Source organism: Canis lupus, chromosome 38 (assembly GCF_003254725.2).
Source record: "Canis lupus dingo isolate Sandy chromosome 38, ASM325472v2, whole genome shotgun sequence".
Taxonomy (NCBI): Eukaryota; Metazoa; Chordata; class Mammalia; order Carnivora; family Canidae; genus Canis; species Canis lupus.
Window position 1 is genome coordinate 1,457,725 of NC_064280.1, and position 24,539 is coordinate 1,482,263.

Below are 24,539 nucleotides of genomic sequence, written 5' to 3' on the forward strand. Positions count from 1 at the left end.
TATTATTTTCATCATGTAAAGCAGGTGTTTTTTTTTTTTTTTTTTTTTAGATTTTATTTATTTATGAGAGATACAGAGAAAAAGGCAGAGACACAGGCAGAGAGAGAGAAGCAGGCTCCAGGCAGGGAGCCTGACGTGGGACTCGATCCCGGGTCTCCAGGATCACGCCCTGGGCCGAAGGCAGGCGCCACCCAAGTGTCCCTAAAGCAGGTGTTTTAATCTAAATATTGACAGATCTTGAAAATGAATAGTTTCGTTTTTCTCAAATGTCATTTATTGGAAAATACAATTCCAGAGAAAGTAGCAGATATAAGGATGTCTGGGAAGTGGGTACAGTACACAGACCTCTTTAAATCAGGGGCACAGAAGGTCAAAATAAAATGAGCTACAGGCAAAAAGCCAGTAACACAACTATGGTCCATTCATCTGGAGAAGTTCCACCCCTGTTCCCCACTTCCCCCCAGCCCTTCCCCTCAGTGGTCACTTTACCCTTGACATTTTTAAACTAAAAGAAAAGTTAAATTTCCTCACTACCCCTGTGGCTTCAGTGAATGAAACTTCTTTCTCCAGTTATGGAATGAGTCAGTAAATGGGGGAATTTCTGACCTTGGAGCTGAGAGGGAAGCTGGGGAGGGATAGTTGAGAGGATCCTCGATTACCTTTGTGCCCCAATCATGGGGTATATTCCGCCGATTGTGGTTCAAAAAGTTACCATCAAATTCAAAGTCTCTCCCTCTTTTTCTAAGGAATACAACCCTCTGGAGTAAAGCACGGTGTGAATCCGAAGTCCGTCTGGTTGGGAATAGAGTGTAAGAGCTAAGAGACCCAGTCTCCCTCCCAGCTCAGCTCCAGGGGACCAATCACGCCCTCCCATCCAGCCTCCTCACAACCAAAGAACATCACTGGAATCCCGCACCCCATGCCCCTTTACTCCACTTAGGGCATCCCTTTGGCTCCAGACTAAACAGGTTTATGGCCCCATAGAATGAGGGAAATTCTTATTTTAAAAATGTGACAGAAATGGAGTTTGGGGAAAGCAGCACATGAAAAAGGACTGGGTGACGGGTGACAAGACACCCTGGCATCTGCAGCTGAGGCCCCTTCCCAGGGCCAGGATGCCCTTGGGTGGACGCAAATCTGAGAGCTGAGGCAGCACTTTATCCCACCAGAGAAAAAGGAAGGGAGACAGACCTATGGAGGAGCACCCCCAGCATATTCGCAGAGACCATATGGTCCCCAGAGGGCCCGTGAGAATGGAGGGGTAGAAGACAGTATTTCAGGGCGAGTCCTAGCAAAGCAGGGGAAGAGGAGAGGAAAAATCTTCCCTGAAAGAGCCTAGGTCCCTGAATTACAGGTCCTCTGCAGAGCCCCATTCGGAAGGCCCTTCCTTACAGATGTAGGTATCACATCGCTCTCCTTTGGAGGCAAAATCAGAAAGGCCCCATGTGGGCCTCTGTCCAGCACACCAGCCCTCCCTGCCCCTCCCCGACCTGCCCTCAGAGAGGGAGGGCTCTCACCGAGGACCCACCGGGCCCCTCCCCAAGTTAGGTCCTAGAGATAGAAAAACAAAAAACAAAAACAAATAAGCAAACAAACACAAACCTAACAAAAAGTCCAATAAGAACCTTAATCATACAAAAATCCAAACAGTCTTCCTCTTTTGCCTTCCGAGGCATATGTTAAGTCCCTTCTCACAAGGCTTCCTGTCCAGTCAGGACAACGTTACTATTTCATTTTTTAAAAATAAAAATAAAGATATCCGCCCACCCTCCCCCAAAATGCTACTTCCTACAGCCCACCCCACTCACCCCTAAACCAGGCATTGCTCCCTTGACACAAGGTAAACTTAAAACTTTGCTGCCACCTCACAGCCTCCAAGGGGCTGCTTATCACAACCAACCCAAATTTGTTTGGCAGAGGAGGGGATAGCAGAGAGCATCTTACTCTCCCTACCTCCTATCACGGAGGCCTGACCCACCTGGGCAGAGGGGAGGCCTGCCAAGGGCCCCGCCCCTTTGCAAGGAAAGGGCACATCAAGCAGGGGAAGAGTCTACTTCCCCTGGCTTTCCCAGCAGCAGGTGGTCCCCAGGCAGGGCGGGGAGGGGGGTTTGCTTTGCTGGGCTCACAAGGTCTCATGACTTCGAGATCCTAGCGCAAACCAGCCAGTCTTCTCCTGGGCCAGGTCCAGCTCTCGAAGACGGATGTGCACCTCCCCGAGGAGGACATTCTCCCAGAATCCTTGCTCGCTCAGCACACTCAGCTGCAGCTCCCTCTGCTGCAGGTCTCCCCTGGGGATCCCGTCATACACCAGCTGCCAGCACACAGAAAAGGGAGACGCTTAGGTCTGTGGGGGTTTGGTCTGGCTGAGCCCCCAACCAGAGTCCAGGGGGATAGAGAAGGCCCTCGGAACCCAAGAAGAGCTTTAAAGAACTTTGCTCTTTGCTGAGAGGTCAGGCAGGTGAGGGCTTTTGACTGGGCTGCCAAAGGACCAGCAGTCTGCTCTTCCTGATGGAACAGGACAGGGCTGAGGCCACGTTCCAGCTGTGGGATCCTGACCCCCAGGGTCACAGCAAACTTGTTTACGGAAGGGGCCAGATAGGAAACATCTTAGGCTTTTTAGGCCAAAGAGCATGGTCTGTGTCACAGGTATGCAATCCTGCGGGCTGCAACAGGGAGAGCAGCACAACTGAAGGGATAGGTGTGGCCGCATTCCAATACAATAGGCACGGTCCCCCAGCCCCAGCCCTACCCTAGCACATGCCCCACACACCATCTCATTGTAGGTAGGGTTGCAGGTTTTCCGGGCCACCTTGGTTTTCTTCTTAGTCGTTTTCTGAGGATCAGGGAGGAGGTAAATCTTCACGTAGGGGTCCGGGTCATTCCCATCCTGGAGCACTTGCTACAAAGGAAATGACAATTGAAAAAAAATTTTTTTTAAAAGAAGATTCCTATGTCTGCGTCTTTATCCCCACTTCTGCGAACATACCCTGATCCCGACTCTGACCCCCCACAACTGGCTTCTTGTGAGGCACAGTAACATGCTTCCCAGTTCACTCCACTCTGAGAGAAATATCTCCCATGACAGTATTAGATGTCCTCCTAAAACATCAATCTGATTGCCTATTATACAGTCTATTCTTTTCATACAAATGCTCGGGGCATGCCATAGCTTGGTCTGTTTTGACGGAGCCATCATGTCCCTAGAGATCTTCCTGCCTTACCCAATGCCTTTGTCTATTTTGTCACTTGATCCAAGCAACCCCCAAGAGATGGAAGATGAGTCAGAGAGATGAAGGTGCTTGAGGAAGGCCAGCCAATTAGCGCTTCATCCAACCTGATCCTTTTATTTTTTATTTTTATTTTTTTTTCAACCTGATCCTTTTAAATCATAAATTTGATCTTGTCCTGCCTCTGCTCAAAAAGCCTCTAATAGTTCCCATCTCACTCAGGGTAAAAGCACAGTCTTGACTGTGGGACCTGGGCTTCTGTGTGCTGTGCCCTCTCCAACCCTATTGTCCATCCACTATTCTCCCCTTTGCTCTGTAGCCTTCAGCCACCACAGGCCCCCTGCACTTCCCAGCACACCCCAGGCAGGCTCCTGACCCAGGGCTTTTGGGTTTAACTGCTCCCTCTGCTTGGAACAATCCTCACCTCCTTCCATCTTTTCTTAAATACCTCCTCATCAATGAGGGCTTCCCTGACCACTCTTTATAAAACTGCCACTACTTCGCTCCACCCCAGTATTCCTTCTTTGCTTTATTTCTTGCCAGAACACTTACCACTATCTGTTATATGCTCTGTATGTACCCTCCCAACCCTACCAAGTAGATACTAACATTATCTTCATTTTAATAAGGCTCAGGGTAGGAGCGGCTGGTTGGCTCAATGGGTTAAGCATCTGCCTTCGGCTCAGGTCATGATCCTGGGGTCCTGGGATGGAGCCCCAAATCAGGGAAACTTCCCTCTGCCCCTTTCCCATGCCCTTCATCACCCATGCTCTCAATCTCTCTAAATAAAATCCTTAAAAAAAAAAAAAAAAAACTCAAAGTAATTAGGCTACTTGCCAAAGTAAGAAAAAGTACAAGAGATAAAGAACCAAATGAAGACCATGTGTGTACTTACCAAGCCCCGAATATGCATCACCATAATGAAGAGCTTATTGTTTTTGTACGAGATGGATAGCTTCACTTCCCCTCCCACTTTCCCAACGGGCCGGGCCCAGGAGCCATCTAGAGGGACAAAGAAACTCAAGAAAGGTCATGAACCCAGTTCTGTCCCCATTTGGTGCCATGCAGATGTTTCTGTTTTCTTTTCCCCATCCCAGTATCTTCATGTTGGGTTCCTGATACCCCCATGGGGGAACTACCAAGTAAGGTTCGTGAACATGATTTAGAATCAGGTTAAGATGGTCTATTCAATTTGTGTGTGTGATCACCAACTGAATATCCGGTCCCTGGGAAACCTGTGTGAGGAGTTACAGGACCCACAGCCTGAGTGGGAAGCCAGAACCTTGAGCTAGTAAGCAAAGGAACAGAGACACATCAAGGGAAGAGAACTAGGAAGGGGCGGGGTCAAGAGGAACTACCCCTAGGAATGGTTCAGAGAGGTTGGCAGGGACATGACAGAGAAGACAGTATACCTGAGGACTTGGGAGCTGGGCTGGTGCCTGCAGCCTTCTCATCTCGGGACAGGGGATGGAAGAAGGTATACACTAAATCACACTGAAATGGAATCAGAGACAGTCATTCTTCAATAAGACAACAGCCCCAGGGCAGCCCCAGGGGCTCAGCGATTCCCCCTTCAGCCCAGGTCGTGATTCTAGAGACCCGGGATCGAGTCCCACGTCAGGAGCCTGCTTCTCCCTCTGCCTGTGTCTCTGCCTCTCGGTCTCTCGGTCTCTGTCTCTCTCATGAATAAATAAACAAAACCTTAAAAAAAAAAAAAAAAAGACAACAGCCCCATAAAAAAAAAAAGGAAAGGGACTATTCCAGATTAAAAGAGGCCTATGGTGGGGATCCCTGGGTGGCTCAGAGGTTTAGTGCCTGCCTTTGGCCCAGGGCTTGATCCTGGAGTCCCGGGATCGAATCCCATATCGGGCTCCCTGCGTGGAGCCTTCTTCTCCCTCTGCCTGTGTCTTTACCTCTCTCTGTCTCTCACGAATAAATAAATAAAATCTTTAAAAAAGAAAAAAGAGGCCTATGGGGTGCCTGGGTGGCTCAGTTGGTTAAGCGTCTGCCTTTGGCTTGGGTCATGATCCCAGGACCTGTGTCAGGCTCCCTGCTCAGCAGGGAGTCTGCTCCTCCTTCCGATCCTCCCCCTACTCATCTCTCTTTCTTGCTATAAAAATGGAACAACCAAATGTAATATGTACTTCTTGTTTGGATCATGGCTCAAACCAACCAACTGTAAGAAGAATTTTGGGGATGACAGAGAAACTTTGAATATGGACTGTGTATTGGATGATATAATGATACTGTAGTTATATAAGAATATGTCTTTATTTTTCAGAGATGCATACTGAGTATTTAGGAATAGAATGTCATGATGTCTGTGAATGACTTTAAAATTACTTCATACAGAAATAGATGAAGCAGGGGGACCTGGGGGGCTCAGTAAGTTAAGCATCTGCCTTCAGCTCAGGTCATGATCCCAAGGTCCTGGGATGGAGCCCTACCTCGGGCTCCCTGCTCAGTGGAGAGGCTGCTTGTCTCCTTCCCTCTGCCCCTCCCCCTATCTCATGTGCTCTCTCTCTGTCTCTCAAATAAATAAATAAAATCTTTTTACAAAATAGATGAAATAAATATGGCAAAATATTAACTGTTTAGGTGGTGGACATATAGGCACACATTATTATTTCTCCGTTTTTCTGTATGTTTGAAAGTTCTCATAATAAGTTTTTAAAAAGGAAAGAAAACCAAAAATACTCGGTCACATCAGGTCAAAAGCAGTCTGTTCTCTGCCACACCCTCCCCATGGACACACATACCTTTCAAGCAGAGAAATAGTTAAGCCAGCCCTGGACAGAGACCATGAATTCTACTTTTGAGAAAGTTTTTAACTATATTAGGGAAAACAAAAACTAAAATGTATGAAAATACCTACTCTAGCATTAATAGTGGGGGAAAAATGGACATAATGTAAATATTTCTTAAGAAGCAAATGGTTAAGGAGATTTTGGTATTGCAAGTCAAAATATTAACTTGGTACAGATATTTAAAGTTATACTAAGTGAGAAATACATTACAGAGTGATCTTGAAGCTATGATCATAAATGGTTAAGAGTCACATTTGCATATAGACAAATAAGAAGGAAACATGGAAATGGGGTTAGATGATTTGTCAGGGGGATGGGGCTCCTGGTGGCTCCATTTGTTTTTATGCTCATTATAACACCAAATTGTAATAGCATCTGTTTAAAAAAAAAATCTAGGTAAATACACAACCAGCTCAAAAAAACTCCTTTTCCTCAAGAACCCCTTCCTTCCTAAGGTTCTGATCACTCCCACACTCTGGAAGCTTCTGATACGTCAATGTCTCATAATGTGTCTCTGTGCTTGAGGCTGCACATTGCCTGTTTGGGCACAACCCTCCCTCCCTTCCTCCCCCTCCTCCCGCCTGTCTCCCCTTCCTCCCCCTTCCTTGCCTCTCTCACGCCCCCTCCTCCTTCCCCTGCAGTCAGACAGACCCCAAGAGTCAAGTCCATCCTTGATGGCCAGCAGGCTTGCCCCCTCCCTGCTTCCCCCCACCCCCACCCCCACCCCCACCCCAGCGCCCCCAACTGCTGGGAGCAGAGGAGAGCCCACCCACCTCGGCCACCTCGGGGGCTTCGTGGGTCAGGTGCCAGATGTAGCGGTTTAACTCCTCCCTCCGCCGCTCAGCCACCGCCTCTCCCCGCGAGCGGCCGATCACGAAGCGACTGGGGAAGCTGTCGAGGCAGGTGGGCAGTGGGAACGCAGGAGGGGCCAGCAGGGGCAGAGGAGGAAGCAGCGACAGGCTTTTGTCACATTTCATTTGCATGTTCAGCGACCTGCCCCACACTTCCCAGCAGCTGGCCCCATTCCTATCATGGCTCCCTCGGTGGACACACTCTGGCCCATCTCACGTGGCAGTTCCAGGGAACCCAGGCAAGAAAACCAAGCTATTGGACAGAGTCCTAGGGCTCCCCGGAGGAGCTCACGGTTTTCCTCAACAAGGTAAAAATTCATTTGAAAACTCAAAACTCATTTTTTAAGAATTGTGGTGACATACACAGAATATAAAATTTACCATCTGAACCATTACAGTCCAGTGGCCTTAGATACACATTGTTGTGCAACCATCACCAACCATCTTGCACAACTAACCCTCTGGACCCGTTAAACAGCTCCCTATTCCTCCCTCCTTCCCTCCGAGCCCTGGTGACCACCCTTCTACTTTTGGTCTCAAGGCATTTTGACTACTCTAGGGACTCACATAAATGGAATACTACACAGTATTTGTCTTTTTGTGACTGGTCTATTTCCCTGAGCATCATGTCCTCAAGGTCCATCCATGTTGTAGCATGTGCCAGAATCTCCTTCCTTTTAAGACTTAATATTCCATCATATGTATACACCACGTTTTATCTATTTACCTTTTACTCTTTAAAAGCTAAGAAAGTTAGAAACATCTTCAGATCCACTCAGTCCTCTGCCTTTTTAGCTCTAGTTTTCTCTCCTGGCATGTGGACCCAAGCTCATTTTCAAGACTGAACAGAGTCCGGAAACCCGGCCAGCAGAGGGCACACCTGTTACCCCACTCATTACTAGGCCAAGAATACCAAGCAGCAGTCCTGCCCACCCTCTCTCCCATCTCCTTCCCCAGGATCCCCCTGTGCAGAGAGGAAAGGGGGCAGGTACCTGGGTAGGAGGGAAGAAGGGAAGAGCAGCCGCAGCTTATTGTGTAATTCCTGGAACTCCTCAAATGTCCGTTGGATGTAAGTGGCCTCATGAGAGTTCTCTCTCATCACCTTTACCACATATACCTGCAAAGGTCCAAGTCTTAGAAAATACCTGCCAAACGCTGTACACTCAATGAAGGGAGTAGGTAAGGAAATAGAAAAGGGAAGGGGTGTGTGCGTGTGTGTGCACGCGCGTATGTTGGGGAAGCCCACTTTCCAAAAGGAAAAAGGCAAAAGTGTCTCCAAAGAAAAAGATGATAGTACATTTGCAGGAATCTGAAAACAAACATTTTCTGCACATGTTTCATAGGACCCTTGACCCAGAAGGAACACACATCCAATTCAGCTCCCTGATTCTAGCACCCCACTGGGGCAGGGGAGAAGCTTGATCTGTGACTGCACTGCATCCAGCATGGGATGCTCACAACTGCATTGTCCACTATGTGGCTGTGAAGAGACAGAACCCCAACATGATGGGCTGGTGGGGAACAAGATGGGGCCATATTGGAGAAAACACTTACGTAGCCCTTGTTGGGGTGGAAAATCTTCTCATGGCGGCAGAGAAAAACATCAGTGATGCGGCCAGAGCTCTTGAGCGTGTGTGTTCGGGGGGCAAAGGAAAGGGTCAGCCGATCGTCTGAGCCTGTAAACTTCATCTGAGCCAGGTTATGGATGAAAAAATTGAGCTTTGTGGCTACACTGCCCAGGCTGGACTCAATCAACCTGTTGGTGTAGGAGGATGGGAAGAAAAGGATGTTACCATGGACCCAAGTCCCCACTGCTGGGACAGAGCAATCTCAACAAATATGCTCTGACACCTGGAACTAACTCAACTCAGAATCATTTTCCTTGTGAATTATCCTCACAGAGTATTTGACTGGCACACAATCATCTATATGCAATTTATTTATGTGAATCCTGGGGTCTTATCTCCCCTCGCTGCCCTCCTGAGCCAAAGATGGTTAAACCAAGGTAGGAAGGAATTAGGGATTCCACCACAGGGTCAGTATGAAAACGTCTACATACAGTAGACCTCCAGTACGCTGGAACCTCACCATGCACTGTTCAATCTAGAGATTTCAGACCAAAAGGAGAGGTTCTATGTGAGACATACAGAGAAAATGTAGTTTGCCAAATTCCGAAAAGTGCCTGACAAAACGGAGGCATCGCCTACAGGGACAGGACTATAGACATGAGTACAGAGACACTTCCTTGCTTCCATGCAGAGTACCTAGAAACACTGTCAAGTATGGGAAAATGGAATCATGGAATTCCATGTTTTGATAAGGGCAAAGGTTCTGATCCAGAGAGCTAAGAACTAAGAAAAATCCATTGACGTCCCATAAGCAAAGTCTTTGACCAAGACCTGGCAAGAATGTGAGTTAAGGGATTGCAGTAGCTCTATACACAAGAGTAAGCACCAAAGCGCAGACAGGCAACGGAGTCAGAGAAGTCAAGCGATTTACCTAAGTCGGAGGCTGAGGTAGGACAGCAGACACATGTTGTCAACTCTAGGCTCTGCCATCTGAGCTACACCTGTTTTCCTAGCCTTCCTCCTCCCCATCAGGCAGCCTGGAGATGAATGGCAGGGGGGGCAGGGGGCAGAACTGTTCCGTGCACAGGGTGTTACCTGGTGAAGTAGGTAGTAGCATTGGCTTCTGTGTCCTGAGGTCTCAGAGCATCATATACATATTTGAGGTCCTCTAGGTCTGAGAGCTCAGGGATCCCACAGGACAGCATCTAGAAGGAAAACAAAAATGGAGAATGGGCAACCAGAAATGTTTGCTCCTTCCTCCCATAGGCAAGATTTTCTATAGCTAGGCTCCCTAGCCCTCCTAGACGGTGGTGGACGGATGCTGTGGGCAGTGGCTGGAAGGCCACAGGAATTGAGGGGCTGGGGTGGGAAGTCGGACACTGCGCAGACACCACTGTTCCCGGCTGTCTGGGCCCTGCCTTATCTAGACCTCAGAGAAGTAGATCTCCAGAAATCCTTTGAATCAAGACAGGAAAGTCTTAAAGATGGCACCAGATGATAAGAAGGAGTTGTTCAGAAAGAGATGGAGCTCCTCACCAGGCCCAGGAGGTTGAGGAAGAGGTGGGTGTGCTTGCGGATGAGGTTGTAGGCTTGGCAGCAAAGGTCAACAAAATCATGGAAGCGGCTGGAAGGCTTGTCACCCCCGTTGATGACATATGCCATATCCGATGTGAAGACAAAGGGGGCGCGGTCCCTGGGCCAAAGGGAACATACAGGTAGAATGTCAACATGGAGGAAGAAGCCCCCCTACCTTGTGGGGTGCATCAGGGAATGGTTCCCCTCACTACCTGTGGGAACCGGGATAGATGGGGCTCTCTCTAACTTTTTCTTTTCCTACCTTAGTCTTAAAAAATCCCCAGAGATGTCCTTCATTGGTTCCTTGTCCGTGAGCTACCAATATTTTTCCTGGGTATCTAACTGTATTCCCTTTTGCTGCAGTTTGGGCTCATTTCCCTTTGCTCAGTCCTCAGCAGGGAGAGAGAAGAGCTGGTCCCCACCTCCTGCAAGGCCCTGCAAGGACTTCTTCACTTCTCTCTCAGGCTTTTTTCAAAAGCTGCTCAGCCCGGGGGCTCCAGTGCCGCCCCTTCCATGATGGGCTTGTGGTCAGCTTGGAACCATTTCTTTTGACCTCCTTGCCCTCCACACATGGCTGGGCTTCAGGAGATCACTTACCGCTTGATGTTGCCGAACATCTGAGCATGGCCCAGGAAGCGGCCAAAATCTATGTGGAACATGTGGCCGGTGGTCTTCAGCATGATATTATCATTGTGCCGGTCACAGATGCCCAAGACATATGTGGCCACGCAGCAGCCAGCACAGGAATAGATGAAGTTCTCCACAGCCTGGGGGGAAGGCAGGCAGATGGGAGGAGAGGACAGAAAGGGACCCCAAGGGCCACGGCCAGACTGAATTCGGCCAGCCCCGCTCTCTCCCTCCTGAGCCCCAACAGCACCTCATGCCTGCCAGTTCAGCCTTCATCACCCACGCACACAGAAACCTCTCTCCTGTCTTATGGGCTCTACGGAGATGGAAGGCTTCATGTGTATCTCCACCACTTTATCTGCAATTCAGCTTCCTCTGCACCTTTCTTTCTCCCAGAGAAATCGGTGGGAAAGACAGTGAACCTATCTGGGAGCCCAGATTTGCCCAGCCCAGACTGAAGAGACCCTAACAGACAAGAAGACTGGTGCTTTCAGTGTTCCCAAATGCTTGTGACCATCTCAACTCACGCACAGCACCGAGGCAGCTGACCCTGCTCAGAATTCTTCTAGACTTCTCTCTGCCCCATATACACCTCTCATTCCCAGGGTTCTTGGTAGCAGCTAAGTGCTAATCTAATTAAAGTCACTTCACTCCAAAGAAGAGCTGAGACAGTTTAACACTCCTAGGGGCGTTTTACACTTGAAAAATCAGACATCTCTAGTTGGTAAACTGTGTGAGAGATTTTTTAGTTTATAATGGGGTAGGACTGCAGGGTGGATGGCTAAGGGGTTAGATCCACCTTTTCCATATGGTAATTTGTCCCCTTATCTGTCTCTCCAAGAAGGACAAATAATGAAATTAGCAAATGGATATATTTCACCCTCTGAATCATCTTTGTGAGGTTTATGGAATTTCTAAGGATTCAAGAAAAGACTCCTCAGCAGAGTGCAAAAACTGGCATAGCCAATAAGGAATGTACAGGCTTGAGAATTAGAGAAAGCTTCCAGATATAGAATGTGCGTCCTCCCTGCTCTCTGTGCAAATTTCCCTCCATCCTTCAGGGCCTGGAGTTCCAGGCCTTCCCAGCTCCTGCAGACTCCTCTCTTATTGAGCCCCAACAGCCCGACCGCCACCCCCATTCACCCAGCCCTCATTCTTTTCTTTCTCCTGGGTCTAAGGGTCTTATCTCCCAGCAGCTTCTTGGCTTTCCACAAGGCCGGTTTCAAAACTAGCCACACAGAACTGCCCCCCTCCCCAGCGACTTGTCTATTTAAACCAGATGGCGAATCCACAGGAATCTAAGAACAGAAAGTCTATAAAGAAATCACAGAATGCACCTTCTGGAAGAAAAAGACTATTTCCAAGGCAGAGAAATAGATGAATGAAAAGAAACCACACAGTAAGGAGTACAACCCATCACCTCCCAGTCTTGACCTTCATCTCCATCAACTTGTCTTCCTGCCACAGATATTCTTTCTCCCTGGAATGCATCCTTTTTCTTTTCCTTTTTAAGATTTTATTTTTAAGTAATCTCTATACCCACTGTGGGGCTTAAATTCACAACCCTGAGCGAGGATCAAGAGTTGCATGCTCTACCAATGAGCCAGCCAGGCGCCCCTACCTGGAATGCATCCTGTCTTGACTCACAGAATAGCTATGTGGCCATGGGTAAATGACTCAGGTCTCATCACCTGAGTTATGTGGCATGTTTGGCTGCAGGAAGTCTCACCAGACCAAGAGAGCTCTCCTGATTTAAGGGATTTTCATTTGAAGGATGTGGGCAACTCTCTTTGTTCAGGAAGTGGCCAGGAGACAAATAGCTCTAGTTCTTTCCTACTGGAAGTCATCGGAAGAAACTACCAGCACAATTCTAGTAGAAAGCCTAGAAGAGCTGACAGGCTGCCTTTGGAGGACTGATATTAAACACAAAAGACACAGAGTGAGTTTCTCCGTGCATTCTTCTATCACATTTGTTATGACTTCTTATTACATTGGCCAGAAGACATTATAAGTCCAGCACCAAGCACAGCACCTCTGCATGGTCGCCACTTAATACCTGAAGAATACATGTTAGTGGGAAGTAGTATATGGGGTAGAGGAGTGGGAGGAAAGAATTCACACTATTCTTCTCCAAGGGTAGAGGGCCTTGTGACTGGCAATGCACAGAGGGTGGGTTTTGAGGAATGGGGAAGGGAACACTTGACTTTCCAGGCAGAAGGAACAGAATCATCTAAATTTGATTTATCTAAATCATCTATTTTCTCCTACTGGGGAAATAGGAGACTCCTAGGTTGGGGCATAAATTATCCTAAGAGGGGAGGTGCGATAGATGGGACTGCAGGGGTAAGCAGGCCTGGATTACAACAGGATCTGTGTGCAATGCCATAGATTGTATCTAACAATGTATAGATTGGATCTATCTTTTAGGACATACGGAGCCTTTGAAGAACTTAGAGCAAAGGTGTGACATGAGCAGTTAATACTTTATTGAGGGATCCCTGGGTGGCGCAGCAGTTTGGCGCCTGCCTTTGGCCCAGGGCGCGATCCTGGAGACCCAGGATCGAATCCCACATCGGGCTCCCGGTGCATGGAGCCTGCTTCTCCCTCTGCCTGTGTCTCTGCCTCTCTCTCTCTCTCTCTCTGTGACTATCATAAATAAATAAAAAAATTAAAAAAAATACTTTATTGAAAAAACAACCTCTGACATCAAGCAGAAGATGATGACAGGAGAGCATTCCAGTGGTTCAGGGACAGATAGCACATAGCTGAGAGAAATGGAAAGAAGAGGACAGATGTGGAAAGATGCTGGGGGAAGAATTAACAGTGCTTGGTATAGCCGAGGTGAGCCAGAAGGAAGCATCAAGACCCATGGCTCTGTCTTGGGTGACTTCAGAGACTCATACCATTTACTGATAGGAAACATACAAAAAGCAGGTTTTTCTTGAGAAAAGGAGACAGGGAAAGCTTGGGTTTGCCTATACGGAGTTTGAGGTTATGGGTAAAGTACAAGGGGAGATATCCAGCAAGCAGGTGGCTTAGGGCATACAGCTCCAGGGAGAGAGGAGGGAATGGCTTTGGAAGACGTCAGCAGGTGGGTGGTACCTAAAGTAATAAGAGATGATGAGCTGGCACAAGAATACAGAGAGTCCAGCAGGCCAGGAATTAAATCCTGAGGACACTTGATGGGATGAGCACTGGATATTATACTATATGTTGGCAAATTAAATTTAAAAAAATTTTAAATAAAGAAATAAAAATAAAATTTAAAAAATCCTGGGATATGCAAACATTTAAGGCCGTCTACAATCGTCTAGTTCAATGTTCACTGAACCTTCTGATTATAATTTGGCTGTCCATATGGGTTTTCCCTTAGGAATAAAATGCATAATAAATAAAATGCATTGATCCATATATATTAGTATCAGGGTCCCCTTGGAAGTTAAGTTATATAATTTAGCATTCTGGCTTATAGTAAATCTCTTATGAGGTGGTTATTATGACTTGTTCCCTCCCCTAAACTCAGTTAACCCAGATTAGCGCCATGACAAGCCTTGGACCACGGCAGGCCACCAAAGCCCTACCAACTAGGAATGCTCCACCTAAGGAACAGGCCAGCCTCCTTTCCTATTACTTCTGTCTCCTATCTAACCTTAATCCTGGCTCCTGCTTCTAGCCTGGCCTCAAACCAGCTCCGCATCTAGGAACAACTGAGTGAATATTAATTCACATTCGTGAAAAGAGGATTTGGATTAAAATAATCTCTAAAGTCTATTCCAACTAACTCTTGCTCTATAAAGTGCACAGAAGGGCACAGGAGGAACGGAACAGGATGCACAAATAGGAGAGATCCAGGCAGTTTCTTGAAAGTTGGCCCCCTCCTCCTCCCAAAACTCGATCTGCCAGGAGGACTCAACAAAGGTTTTCCAGCTGGATGCCAGGGGATTTTCTCTCCGCTTATGACAGTCATTTGACCCAAGCCCTCCAGATGTGGAGGCACCCATCAGCTGTGTCTTTTTCCTCTTGACACAGCTGAGCTGTCTCCACAGTGCACATGCAGACCTTGTATAACAGAGCAATGTGCCAGAGTCAGGCACCCACCCCACCCCCAGCCTCACCCCCACCCCCAATCTTACCTTCTCATACTCGTCTTCCCCGGGGTTGTGTTTCTGCAGCCAGTCCGCCAGGGGCCTGTCCTTGAAGGAACCAGTCACCCCATGCTCCACCTGGATCTTGCGCAGCGTCTCGGCATTGGGAATCATCTCCACCATCCCTGTGAGAGGAGGCATGGGTGTAGCACTCCCGGGGATAGCAATGGGGACTATGGGGACAGAACTACAGGAGCTTTGCTGCAAGCTTCCCTAGAAATTAGGCTCTAGAATATTTGGATAAAGTCTGATAATAAGGAGAAAAGGACAGTAGAGGGAATACTGTTCCCACGCTTCATATTCCACACTGGGATATCAGGGCTCTTTGCTCTCCCAAACTCATAGTTGCTATTCTTTTTTTGTTTCTAACTTTTACAATTGGAATTTTCAGATACATATATGTATACGTATATGCCATATCCGAACAATGTTCATATACGAACAATGTTCATATGTTCATCAATAATTATTCATATATATGTATGAATTTTATACATATACACACACATATATGAACAAAGAGAATGAGATCATGAATTCACACATAATGATCACCTAGTTTCAAAAATTATCAACATTTTGCTAATCTTGTTTTACCTGTTTCACTCAGCCAACCGTGCTTCTTCCCTCCTTACTGGAGTACCTTTTCTCTTTTCTTTTCTTTTCTTTTCTTTTCTTTTCTTTTCTTTTCATTTATTTATTTATTTATTTATTTATTTATTTATTTATTTATTTATTATTTATTTATTTATTTTAAGTAAACTCCAGGAGCACCTGAGTGGCTCAGCTGGTTAAGCATCTGCCTTCAGCTCAGGTCATGATCCCAGGGTCCTGGGATCAAGCCTTGCCTTAGGCTCCCTGCTCAGTGGTGAGTCTGCTTCTCCCTCTCTCTCTCTGTCCCTCCCTCTGTGTGCGCTCGCTCTCACACGCGTGCTCTCTCTCTCTCTCAAATAAAATCTTAAAAAAATAAAATAAACTCTGAGCCCAATGTGGGGCTTGAAGTCACAATCCTGAGATCAAGAGTCACATGACTCTATGGACTAAGCCAGCCGAGTTCCCCTTTACAAATCCCAGACATGTCTTTTCACTCATAAATGTTTCGAGTACCACTAACAAGGGCATAAGCACCATGCCATTAGCACACCCAAAAAATTAACAATCGGCCTTCAACCCAGTCTTTATTTACATTTCTCCCTATTGCCTGAAAAGTACCTTTTCACACTTGATTAGTTTGAGTTAGGACCCAAAGTCTACACGACATGTCTGGTTGTTACATCACATCGTTTTATTCCGGTTTCTTTGTCTCTGCTCTGCCTTCCTTTTCTTAATGCCCTTCCATAGCTTCTATTGAAATTATCTTGTCCGTTTCACTTTTCTGGAGAAGCACACAACCCATGTTGGGGAATGGGCAAAAGAGCAGTAAAGCAAAGGGGTGCCCTTCATGCCAGCTGCCTGGGCACAGCCCCCTCCCCCTATTCCCAACTGACCTCTCCCCCGGCCAGTGGAGAAGCAGCGGAAAATGACCATGCGCATGTCCAGCCCCTCTTGAACCCAGATCTTGTTCATGATGCGAATCATCTGCAAGGTTAGCATGTCCTGGCGAAGGTCATCCCCGCACTGGAGAAAGAAAGTGAGCAGAGCTCATCTCCACTGCCTCCCCAGGCTCCCAGATCCTCCAAGAGAGCCACGCTGGTCCAAACAGCGACAGAGGACCGCCCAGTTTTCCCACCTCCCATCTCCCATCTTCACTCACACCAGGTCAAACGACCAGAGATGTGCCAGTAATTACATTCGCCCATGCAGTGTTCTGGCTCTTGCTTCAACCCCGCGGCCCCATTTGAACCAAATTTAGATTCCTGATTAAGACCTTTTAAAATCTGAGCATTTATCGCTGGGATTTGGAGCTCACACACAGCCAACATATAAATTACACAGTCACATACACGCATCTCCTCTCCCCCCAGATGACATGTTCTCAGACTATGGTTTACTTCTCAGAATCATGAATGTATGAATGTATCAGGAAGGACCTGAGGGTTCATCTAGTCCAAACTGCACCTGTTCTCTTAATTTCCTCTTCAACACTGCTGCCAGGCAGCCATCCAGCCTCCACTTGACTACCCTCAGGGACAAGCAGATCACCCCTGTATCCATTCATTCTCGGGATGGCTCTGCCTCCTAGCACACCTCTGTAAACTGAGCTGCCAGTAGCTTTGCTACACCTGCCAACATCCTATTCCTAGCCTGTGGGGCCATGCAGAATTCCTTTTTGATTTGGCAGGCTCTCACATGTGAAGATGGTAGCTCGGAATGACAGGAAAAGAAGTGCCTGAGGCCACTCCTGCCACCCTTTGACTCCCTTCTCTACTCTCCTCTATCACTATCATCCCACCAGGCTTTCGAGGTGTCCTCACCTTGAAGATGATGCGGATGTTCTCACCCAGAGGATCCACATTCTGGAAAGACAGCTTGAGGGGGACAGCATTGGAGTTGAAGTAGGAACAGTCCTGCCACAGGAGAGACGGTAGTGACGAGGGTCAGGAAAGACAACGCCCTCAGGACTACGCACCATGGGTCAAGCTGCCACCGGCCCACCAGCTTGTAGTTTCTGCCAGATTCCTCAGGAGCCCGCACTCCTTCCACACACACCACCACCCCCACTGGCCCTGGGCAGTTTGTTACAGCCTCAGCTTCGGCACCTGCTCTCTCATCCCTTCAGTGTATTCGGCATACGACCTCCTAGGACAGGACTCCTGTCTATACCTCAGTGTACCCCTCTGCAAAATGGGTCTCACGACAGGACCAACTTTGTAAGAAATGTGAGCATGAGACACCATGCCCAGTGTAAAGCACTCAGAAGAGTACAGGCACAGGCACAGAGATGGTGCTCGGCAAGAACAGATGCCAGCTGCGGTCATGATCACCAGCCTGGACTTACACCCAGTGGCATCAGGGAGACACCCAACTCCCAACCCAACTCCTCCCTCCCGCGCAGCTGTCAGGTCAAAGTCCATACACACTAGAGCTGGAAAGAGGCCCCAAAGATACCTTTCTTCTTCATACCTCTCAATAACCAGGGTGTGGGTGCCTCACCTCCATTGAGCCCTCCCTGCCCCGAGAGCCCCAACCCCCCGTCACTCACCCTGGGCACAATGCCCTTAACCAGCAGACTAGGGCTGAGTGGCAAGCGGCAGGAGCCATTCAGGGCAAAGAACTGCCTCACCTCCTCCAGGCCCGTGCGGAGGATCCCCTGAGAGGGAGAGGGAAGGACAGTAGGGGTGAGTGGGTTGCCCATAAGCTCTACTCAGAACCAAGCCTCTCCCGGGGCTGGGCACCCAGTAGTAGCTGGTGTGAAAACCACCATCTGAGAAGTGTGGACAACTCCCAGGAGACCGTGAAGAAGGAAAACCACGCAGCCTGGGGTATGGCGCCTGGGACAGTGCACAGGCAGCAAGCCCAAACAGCTTACAGAGGCGAGGCAGATGACATCACGGTGAGAGGCAGGTGCATCTCAGAGGGGTGACGCTGCTCAGGCTGTTGCCAAGAAAGGCCAACAATCCGCACTTTAAATTCTCCCAATTTTTAAATGTTAGCAAACAGGAATACTGTTGGCTTAATACAGCCTGGTTATACAAACAGATAAAGGTCCCGCTCTGGGTAGCAGCAGCACTGAGCTATGACTCATGGCATAGGGAACAACGTCAGACTGGATTTCAGCCCTTGTTTGCCCTCTCCAGCTGGGTGCTCTCATGCAGTGAACAACTTATAAACTTCTACAAATGTGCTTAGCCTTCAAAGCAAACAGTTAAATAAAAACTGTAATACTTTGCAGGCTAACCAAAACCCATCCGTGGGCTGTATCCAGCTTGCAGACTGTCAATTTGTGGCTTGTGGGTTAGAGACAGAGGCACCTCCTTCCAGTCCCTAAATCGGAGACGGTCAAGTGCCATCCTGCTGGTGAGGACGTTGAACAAATTAATGACTTAATGGTTAAAAAAGCCCAAGACCAGAAGTGGGTGGAGGTGGCCCCGCCCCCCTCACCTGCCGTGTGGATGGGGTGGCCTCTCGGACTTGCTGCGCCAGCTTGGCCAGGGTATTGACAAGCCAGCACTGGCGGTTAAACTCCTCTCTCAGCCCCTTGCCACAGCAGCACAGCAAGGCTGCCAGCAGGTACTGGTAGCGGATGCTGAACTGGGAGTCTTTGAGGCCATCCTTTAGCAGCCTGCAAAGCAAAGGGAGCAGGGTGGGTCGGGACACTTGGGATCACAGGCAAGGGTGTGTGGATTGGGGGATAGGAGGGGTCAGACCCAGCTCCAGCTCCCTGGAAAACCCACCCCAAGCCTGGGAGGGAAAGCCCCTCTGCAGCTCCTTTGTCCTTTCTGTTTCTGCCATGTGTGGATGGAAAGGAGGGCCAGGGATGATCCACATGGTCCTCTTGGGACCGAGACCACAGGAGGAAAAGGTGCTAGCCTGTGGCCACATGGCAAGTCAGCAACATACTAGAGCCCAGGCGGCTCAGCTCCCCACCCTCGCACACCCAGGATTACAATATTCCTGAGCGAAGGCAGGCACATGTCTGCCTCCCACCTCTCCCCACACAGTTTACCAGAAGAAGTAGTGAGTCACTCTCAAGTCAGAGACCGCTCGTTTCAGGAGAAAGCGCACCAAAGGGCTGTCCAGGTAACACTCATACTTCAGAGCCTTAGGGGAAAGGAAATGTGAGGCTGTATTGACGGCCTGCAATCTACACCTGCCACTATCCTGCCAGGGACCCTGGGTTCCACAAGGAGGATGCAGACCAACTTGGGCCTGCAGAAGGATCATCAGAACCAGAGGGAGGCCGGTCTGCCTACCTGCACGAGCTGAGGCAAGTAGTCAAGGAGCTCAGCATCTGACAGCGAGCCGATCCACTGGACAGCCATACGACGCACCTCCTGGTCCGGGAAGCTGCGAAACAGAGCCCAGCCCCCTGACAACCGAGCTGCAGACTCTGTAGCATAGGAGTGAGCACCCTCATGCCCGGGCTTTGGAGATATAGGTGGAGACAAGCCAGTGGCCCTCAGAATCTGCCAAACCCACTTAGAAGGATCCTTAGCACCTTGTCTGGAAAGCAACTTTTTTTTTTTTTTTTTAAGATTTTATTTACTTATTCATGAGAGACACACAGAGAGAGGCAGAGACACAGGCCGAGGGAGAAGCAAGCTCCCTGCAGGGAGGTGGATGTGGGACTCAATCCCAGGACACTGGGATCACACCCTGAACCAAAGGCAGGCATCCCTGGAGAGCAACTTTTGAGAATGGCCCTGTCCCCTGGTCAGAGTGGGCATGGGGCCACGAAGGACCAGGAGAGTGGCCATTTTCATTCCTTGTATTTTTTTTTTACTTTATTAAAAAATTTTTTTCTTGTAAGATTTATTTTTTTTAAATAACAAACTCCTTCTTTTTTTTTTAAAAAAAAGATTATTTATTTATTTATTCATAGAGGCAGAGAGAGAGAGAGAGAGAGGCAGAGACACAGGCAGAGGGAGAAGCAGGCTCCATGCAGGAAGCCTGACGTGGGACTCGATCCCGGGTCTCCAGGATCACACCCCAGGCTGCAGGCGGCGCTAAACCGCTGCGTCACGGGGGCTGCCCTCCTTGTATGATTTAAAGAAAACTAGACAGTCTTCCACCCCATTCCTGAAAATATTTTCCTTAACTCCCACCATGCTCAAAATTCCTGTCGTCGAAGAGCCCTTACGTGGATTAAGGCATGGTGGTATCTTGGGACCATCCTTTAACGTAAAGCCACCCAGGCAAAGGACAGAAAATCACGGAGTTTTATGTAAGCGAGTACCCCATAGCAGAATTGAGTTGAGCAGAGATTAGCAAAAACGTTTCCAAAAGTCCTGAGGGCAAGCCACATGGATTGGGTACATTTTAATTACCAAGAGCAGTAAGAAAGAAGCCAAGAATACTGGGTACCATCTGGAAAAGGCAGCCCAGGGGTCTGAATCTGGGAGGCGCATGTCCCCAGAGAACCCTTCTGAGGGAAAAGAAGGAAGAGAGGCCTGTTAGAGTCGAACTAAGTGGTAGGGTTTGTGTTACACGGGGTGTGCAGGCATCAAGAACCAGCCCACATATAGGTAAGGCTTAGGCATCTCCTTACATGTAAATTTTGCCTCAAAAGAAAAAACAAACGTTGAGTTCTAGTTAACGATATACATAGGCCTAAGTATTTAGAGGGAGGCCTGATGTCTGCAACTTACACGGAAATGTATTTAAAAAGTAAGATGGACTGATGGTGGGATAGAGGGATACACACGCAAGAAAGCAAATAGAGCAAACAGAACAGTTAGGATCTAGGTAGTGGGCACATGAATGTTCACTGTAAAGCTGTTTTGTAGCATCCTTGGACAATGTTCACAATGTAACACTGCGGGGCAATGAGACAAAGAAAAAGCCAAAAAGGAGAAGTGAAAACCCCCTGGATTTCCTAGCCCACTGTACCACTTTCTCCAGTACTGGCTCAGGCTAGTGACGGGCAGTGCCAACCCTTAGTTCTGGAAGGACACGTAGTCAGGGAGAGGTGGTGTTAGGACTCACGTGGCATGCAGGAGCCCCAGGGCATCCTGGTGGTTCATGTGGGTCCACTGCTTCAGGAGAGCATAGATGTCGGGCAGGCAAGCCCACTCCCAGCTGGGGGCGCTGGCAAGCACCAGGGGGAGGGAGCTCACCTCCGAATGGCAGTAGTATCGCTTCTCCCACAGGCGCTTCTTGTCAGCATCAGTGAGCCTGCGGGTGGGGGTTGCAAGGGAGGTGAGAGAGCGCCCTGAAGCCACAGGGTAGGGTACTCACTCTCCAAGAGAATGCTACGCTCTCCAATTTGGTGGTTCCCAAACTTTGCGGCACATGACAATCACCTGCAGAGGTTTGTAAAGTTCCCACGCCTGGGCCACACTGACACCAATGGAGTCAGAACATCTGGGGAAACCAGGACATCAGTATCTTTTTTTTTTTTTTTTTTTTAAAGATCTTATTGGGATCCCTGGGTGGCGCAGCGGTTTGGTGCCTGCCTTTGGCCCGGGGCGTGATCCTGGAGACCCAGAATCGAGTCCCACGTCGGGCTCCCGGTGCATGGAGCCTGCTTCTCCCTCTGCCTATGTCTCTGCCTCTCTCTCTCTCTCTCTCTCTCTCTCTGTGACTATCATAAATAAATAAAAATTTAAAAAAAAAATAAAAAAAATAAAAGATCTTATTTATTCATAAGAGACACACAGAGGCAGAGACATACAGGCAGAGACACAGGCAGCAGGAGAAGCAGGCTCCCTCCAGGGAGCCTGATGCAGGACTCAATCCCAGGACCAGGGTCACACCTTGAGCCGAGGCCGATGCTCAATCACTGAGCCCCCTAGGGGCCCAGGGACATCGGTATTTTTTAGAAGATTCCTAGGTGATTGCAATCAAACTTTGAGAAGCAAAGTTTGTGAAGCAAGGCCCACCTCTCATCTCTGATCCTGCCATCTGAGGACATCTCAGACTGAGAGAGAATACACAGGTCAAGGGCACCCAGCCAGCTACCCTTCCTGTGGATTTCCCTACGAGCACCACTCCCAAGATGAGCCACCAGAGGGCAGTAGTCCTCGCAGGTCAGGGTCTGGATGCTGAGAAGCCTCTGGGGCTTCTCCCGCCAGCTGGAGGTTTTATAGCAGCCACAGCTAACTAAGCCTTGCCTGAGATCAGGTGTCTAATGGGAGAAGGGAGCTGAGGGGCTCGTGAAGCAAGGGGTCAGCAGAGGGGTGGGAGCGGGGGATCTGTAGTCACTCAGCTACTCTGGCTCCCTGGGTGGGACATGAGGGAGAGATGAGCCTCATCTCCATTCCCCAACCCCGGCCCCCCAACGTGGCCTAGGATCATGCAATGCAGATCAGGCAGGGGAGGAGCCCCATTCCACCAGCTCCTCCTTCCCTCGGTTCTTCACCCCACCCCTTCCAATCCTGGTAAGAGAAGCAGCCCCAAGGATGACATCAGCTTGGACTCCCTTACCCTTGAGGGCTGCCAGCTTGCCCCGACACCTGATCCTTTTTGGAAAGTGACAGGGCCAGAGAAATGCAAAGGCTGTGGGTGTGGAACGGGCAGGAGGTGGGGGCAGGTTGGTGACGACAGGAGCCAGCTGTCCCCATGGATAGCAAGTAGTAGACGGCATATCTGGGGTGTGGGGCAAAGCTCTGGTCCTCTGGCAAGCTGAGGGGGCCAGGTTCCCATTGTGGGGATGGGCATTCCTAGATCTAATCTCCTGAGCCTGGCCTCTCCACCTTGCCTAGCGTCAGCTCACAAAAAAAAGCCTGGAGGCTGCCTTCGCCACTGGTCCTGCTTCAGTGGCAATGCCCCCCCCCGCCCCCCCCATCCCACCTCTACTCCCAAAGCAAGAGGGCAGGAACTTGGAGCTGGCAGGTGAGACATCAGACAGGATGGGGGCCTGAGCAGCACATGGGAAAGGCCCCGGTTCTCACCAGTACAAGGACTCCTTCTGCATGATGTTTTTAAGCACACGTTGGTCTTCCTCCCGGAGGCTACTAAACACATAGCGGGGGCTGAACTTGTCTCTAGGGGGGCTGGTGAACTTGATGTCGAAGGCTGAGGTGGGGAAGTCGATCTGGAGGATGGCGTCAGTGAAGCAGGGAGAAGAGAACAGGCAGGTGAGTGGGGGCCACCGCCTTCCCAGGTCTCCAGCACCCTGTCACATGCTGGCAGTCCTGCTTTCCCCCCTCCCTCCCTTCCTTGCCTGCAGGTGGTTTGTAAAATAACCCTGTTGGGACTTGGTGGGAACTTGGACTTTAGGGAAAGTCCCTTCCAGCCGTCACTTCCAGCAAAAAATGAGAAGGAAACAGAGAGAGTGAGAGGAGAAAGGGCAAGTGAGAGGTTGGGTGGAGATGCAGTGGGGGGGAGGGGAGGCCCCAGGCCAGAACTTTTTTTTCCTAAGACTTTATTTATTTATTTATTTATTTATTCATTCATTCATTCATGAGAGACACAGAGAAAGAGGCAGAGAGGGGATCCCTGGGTGGCGCAGCGGTTTGGCGCCTGCCTTTGGCCCAGGGCATGATCCTGGAGACCTGGGATCGAATCCCACGTCAGGCTCCCGGTGCATGGAGCCTCCTTCTCCCTCTGCCTGTGTCTCTGCCTCTCTCTCTCTCTCTGTGTGACTATCATAAATAAATAAAAACTTAAAAAAAAAAAAAAAGAAGAATAGCATCTTGCTCTATGCTGCCAGATGTTCATCCTCCTAAACTGGATCTCAGAGCTGAGTGGGTCCTACATTCCCTCAATCAACAAATGTTTATTGAACCCTTATATGTGCCAAGTGTTATTCTAGGTCCTAGGCACTGAGTATAGTCAATTAAAATAGACAAAAATGCCTGCCTCTGGAGCTTTTGTTCTATATCATTATGTTTCATGCTATATCCACTTTGATACTCCACATTCCATACCAAAGCATCTCATTGATCGGACAACAGGGGAGCCAGAAAACGGTAACAAGACCTTGGATATGATCAGCTCCAGGTCTTCCTCCTCTCCCCAGAGAATGGCCCCACTCCACAGGAGCACTGAGTGACCGGCTGCACGGGGAGGAGGCAGGGGTGGGGGGCTTCCCCTCAGGCCCCCAGGCATATAGCTCAGATTTTATCAGGCTCCTAATATAAAAGCTCAATACAAAGGACTCCAAAGAGCTGAGCCCAGAATGGGGGTGGAGATGCTC

The 24,539-nt window shown here is 49.0% G+C and overlaps 1 protein-coding gene across 5 annotated transcripts in view; it reads right to left on the reverse strand.

Moving 5' to 3' along the window:
- Positions 1-251: 251 nt before the first annotated feature.
- PIK3C2B (phosphatidylinositol-4-phosphate 3-kinase catalytic subunit type 2 beta) overlaps positions 252-24,539 on the reverse strand; it is a 65,724-nt gene continuing 41,436 nt past the window's right edge. For all 5 annotated transcript variants that reach the window (XM_025421155.3, XM_025421157.3, XM_025421156.3 and 2 more), the window contains 19 exons: positions 23,293-23,435; positions 21,386-21,574; positions 19,654-19,747; positions 19,407-19,501; positions 18,842-19,022; positions 17,943-18,050; positions 17,215-17,307; positions 16,288-16,417; positions 14,789-14,925; positions 10,626-10,795; positions 9,990-10,146; positions 9,549-9,658; positions 8,440-8,641; positions 7,878-8,002; positions 6,808-6,925; positions 4,640-4,721; positions 4,123-4,229; positions 2,771-2,899; positions 252-2,311 (listed from right to left, as the gene is read on the reverse strand). In XM_025421155.3, coding sequence (XP_025276940.3) covers positions 2,123-2,311; positions 2,771-2,899; positions 4,123-4,229; positions 4,640-4,721; positions 6,808-6,925; positions 7,878-8,002; positions 8,440-8,641; positions 9,549-9,658; positions 9,990-10,146; positions 10,626-10,795; positions 14,789-14,925; positions 16,288-16,417; positions 17,215-17,307; positions 17,943-18,050; positions 18,842-19,022; positions 19,407-19,501; positions 19,654-19,747; positions 21,386-21,574; positions 23,293-23,435 — 2,559 coding nt within the window. In that variant the 3' untranslated portion in view covers positions 252-2,122. The remainder of the gene's footprint in view (positions 2,312-2,770; positions 2,900-4,122; positions 4,230-4,639; positions 4,722-6,807; positions 6,926-7,877; positions 8,003-8,439; positions 8,642-9,548; positions 9,659-9,989; positions 10,147-10,625; positions 10,796-14,788; positions 14,926-16,287; positions 16,418-17,214; positions 17,308-17,942; positions 18,051-18,841; positions 19,023-19,406; positions 19,502-19,653; positions 19,748-21,385; positions 21,575-23,292; positions 23,436-24,539) is intronic.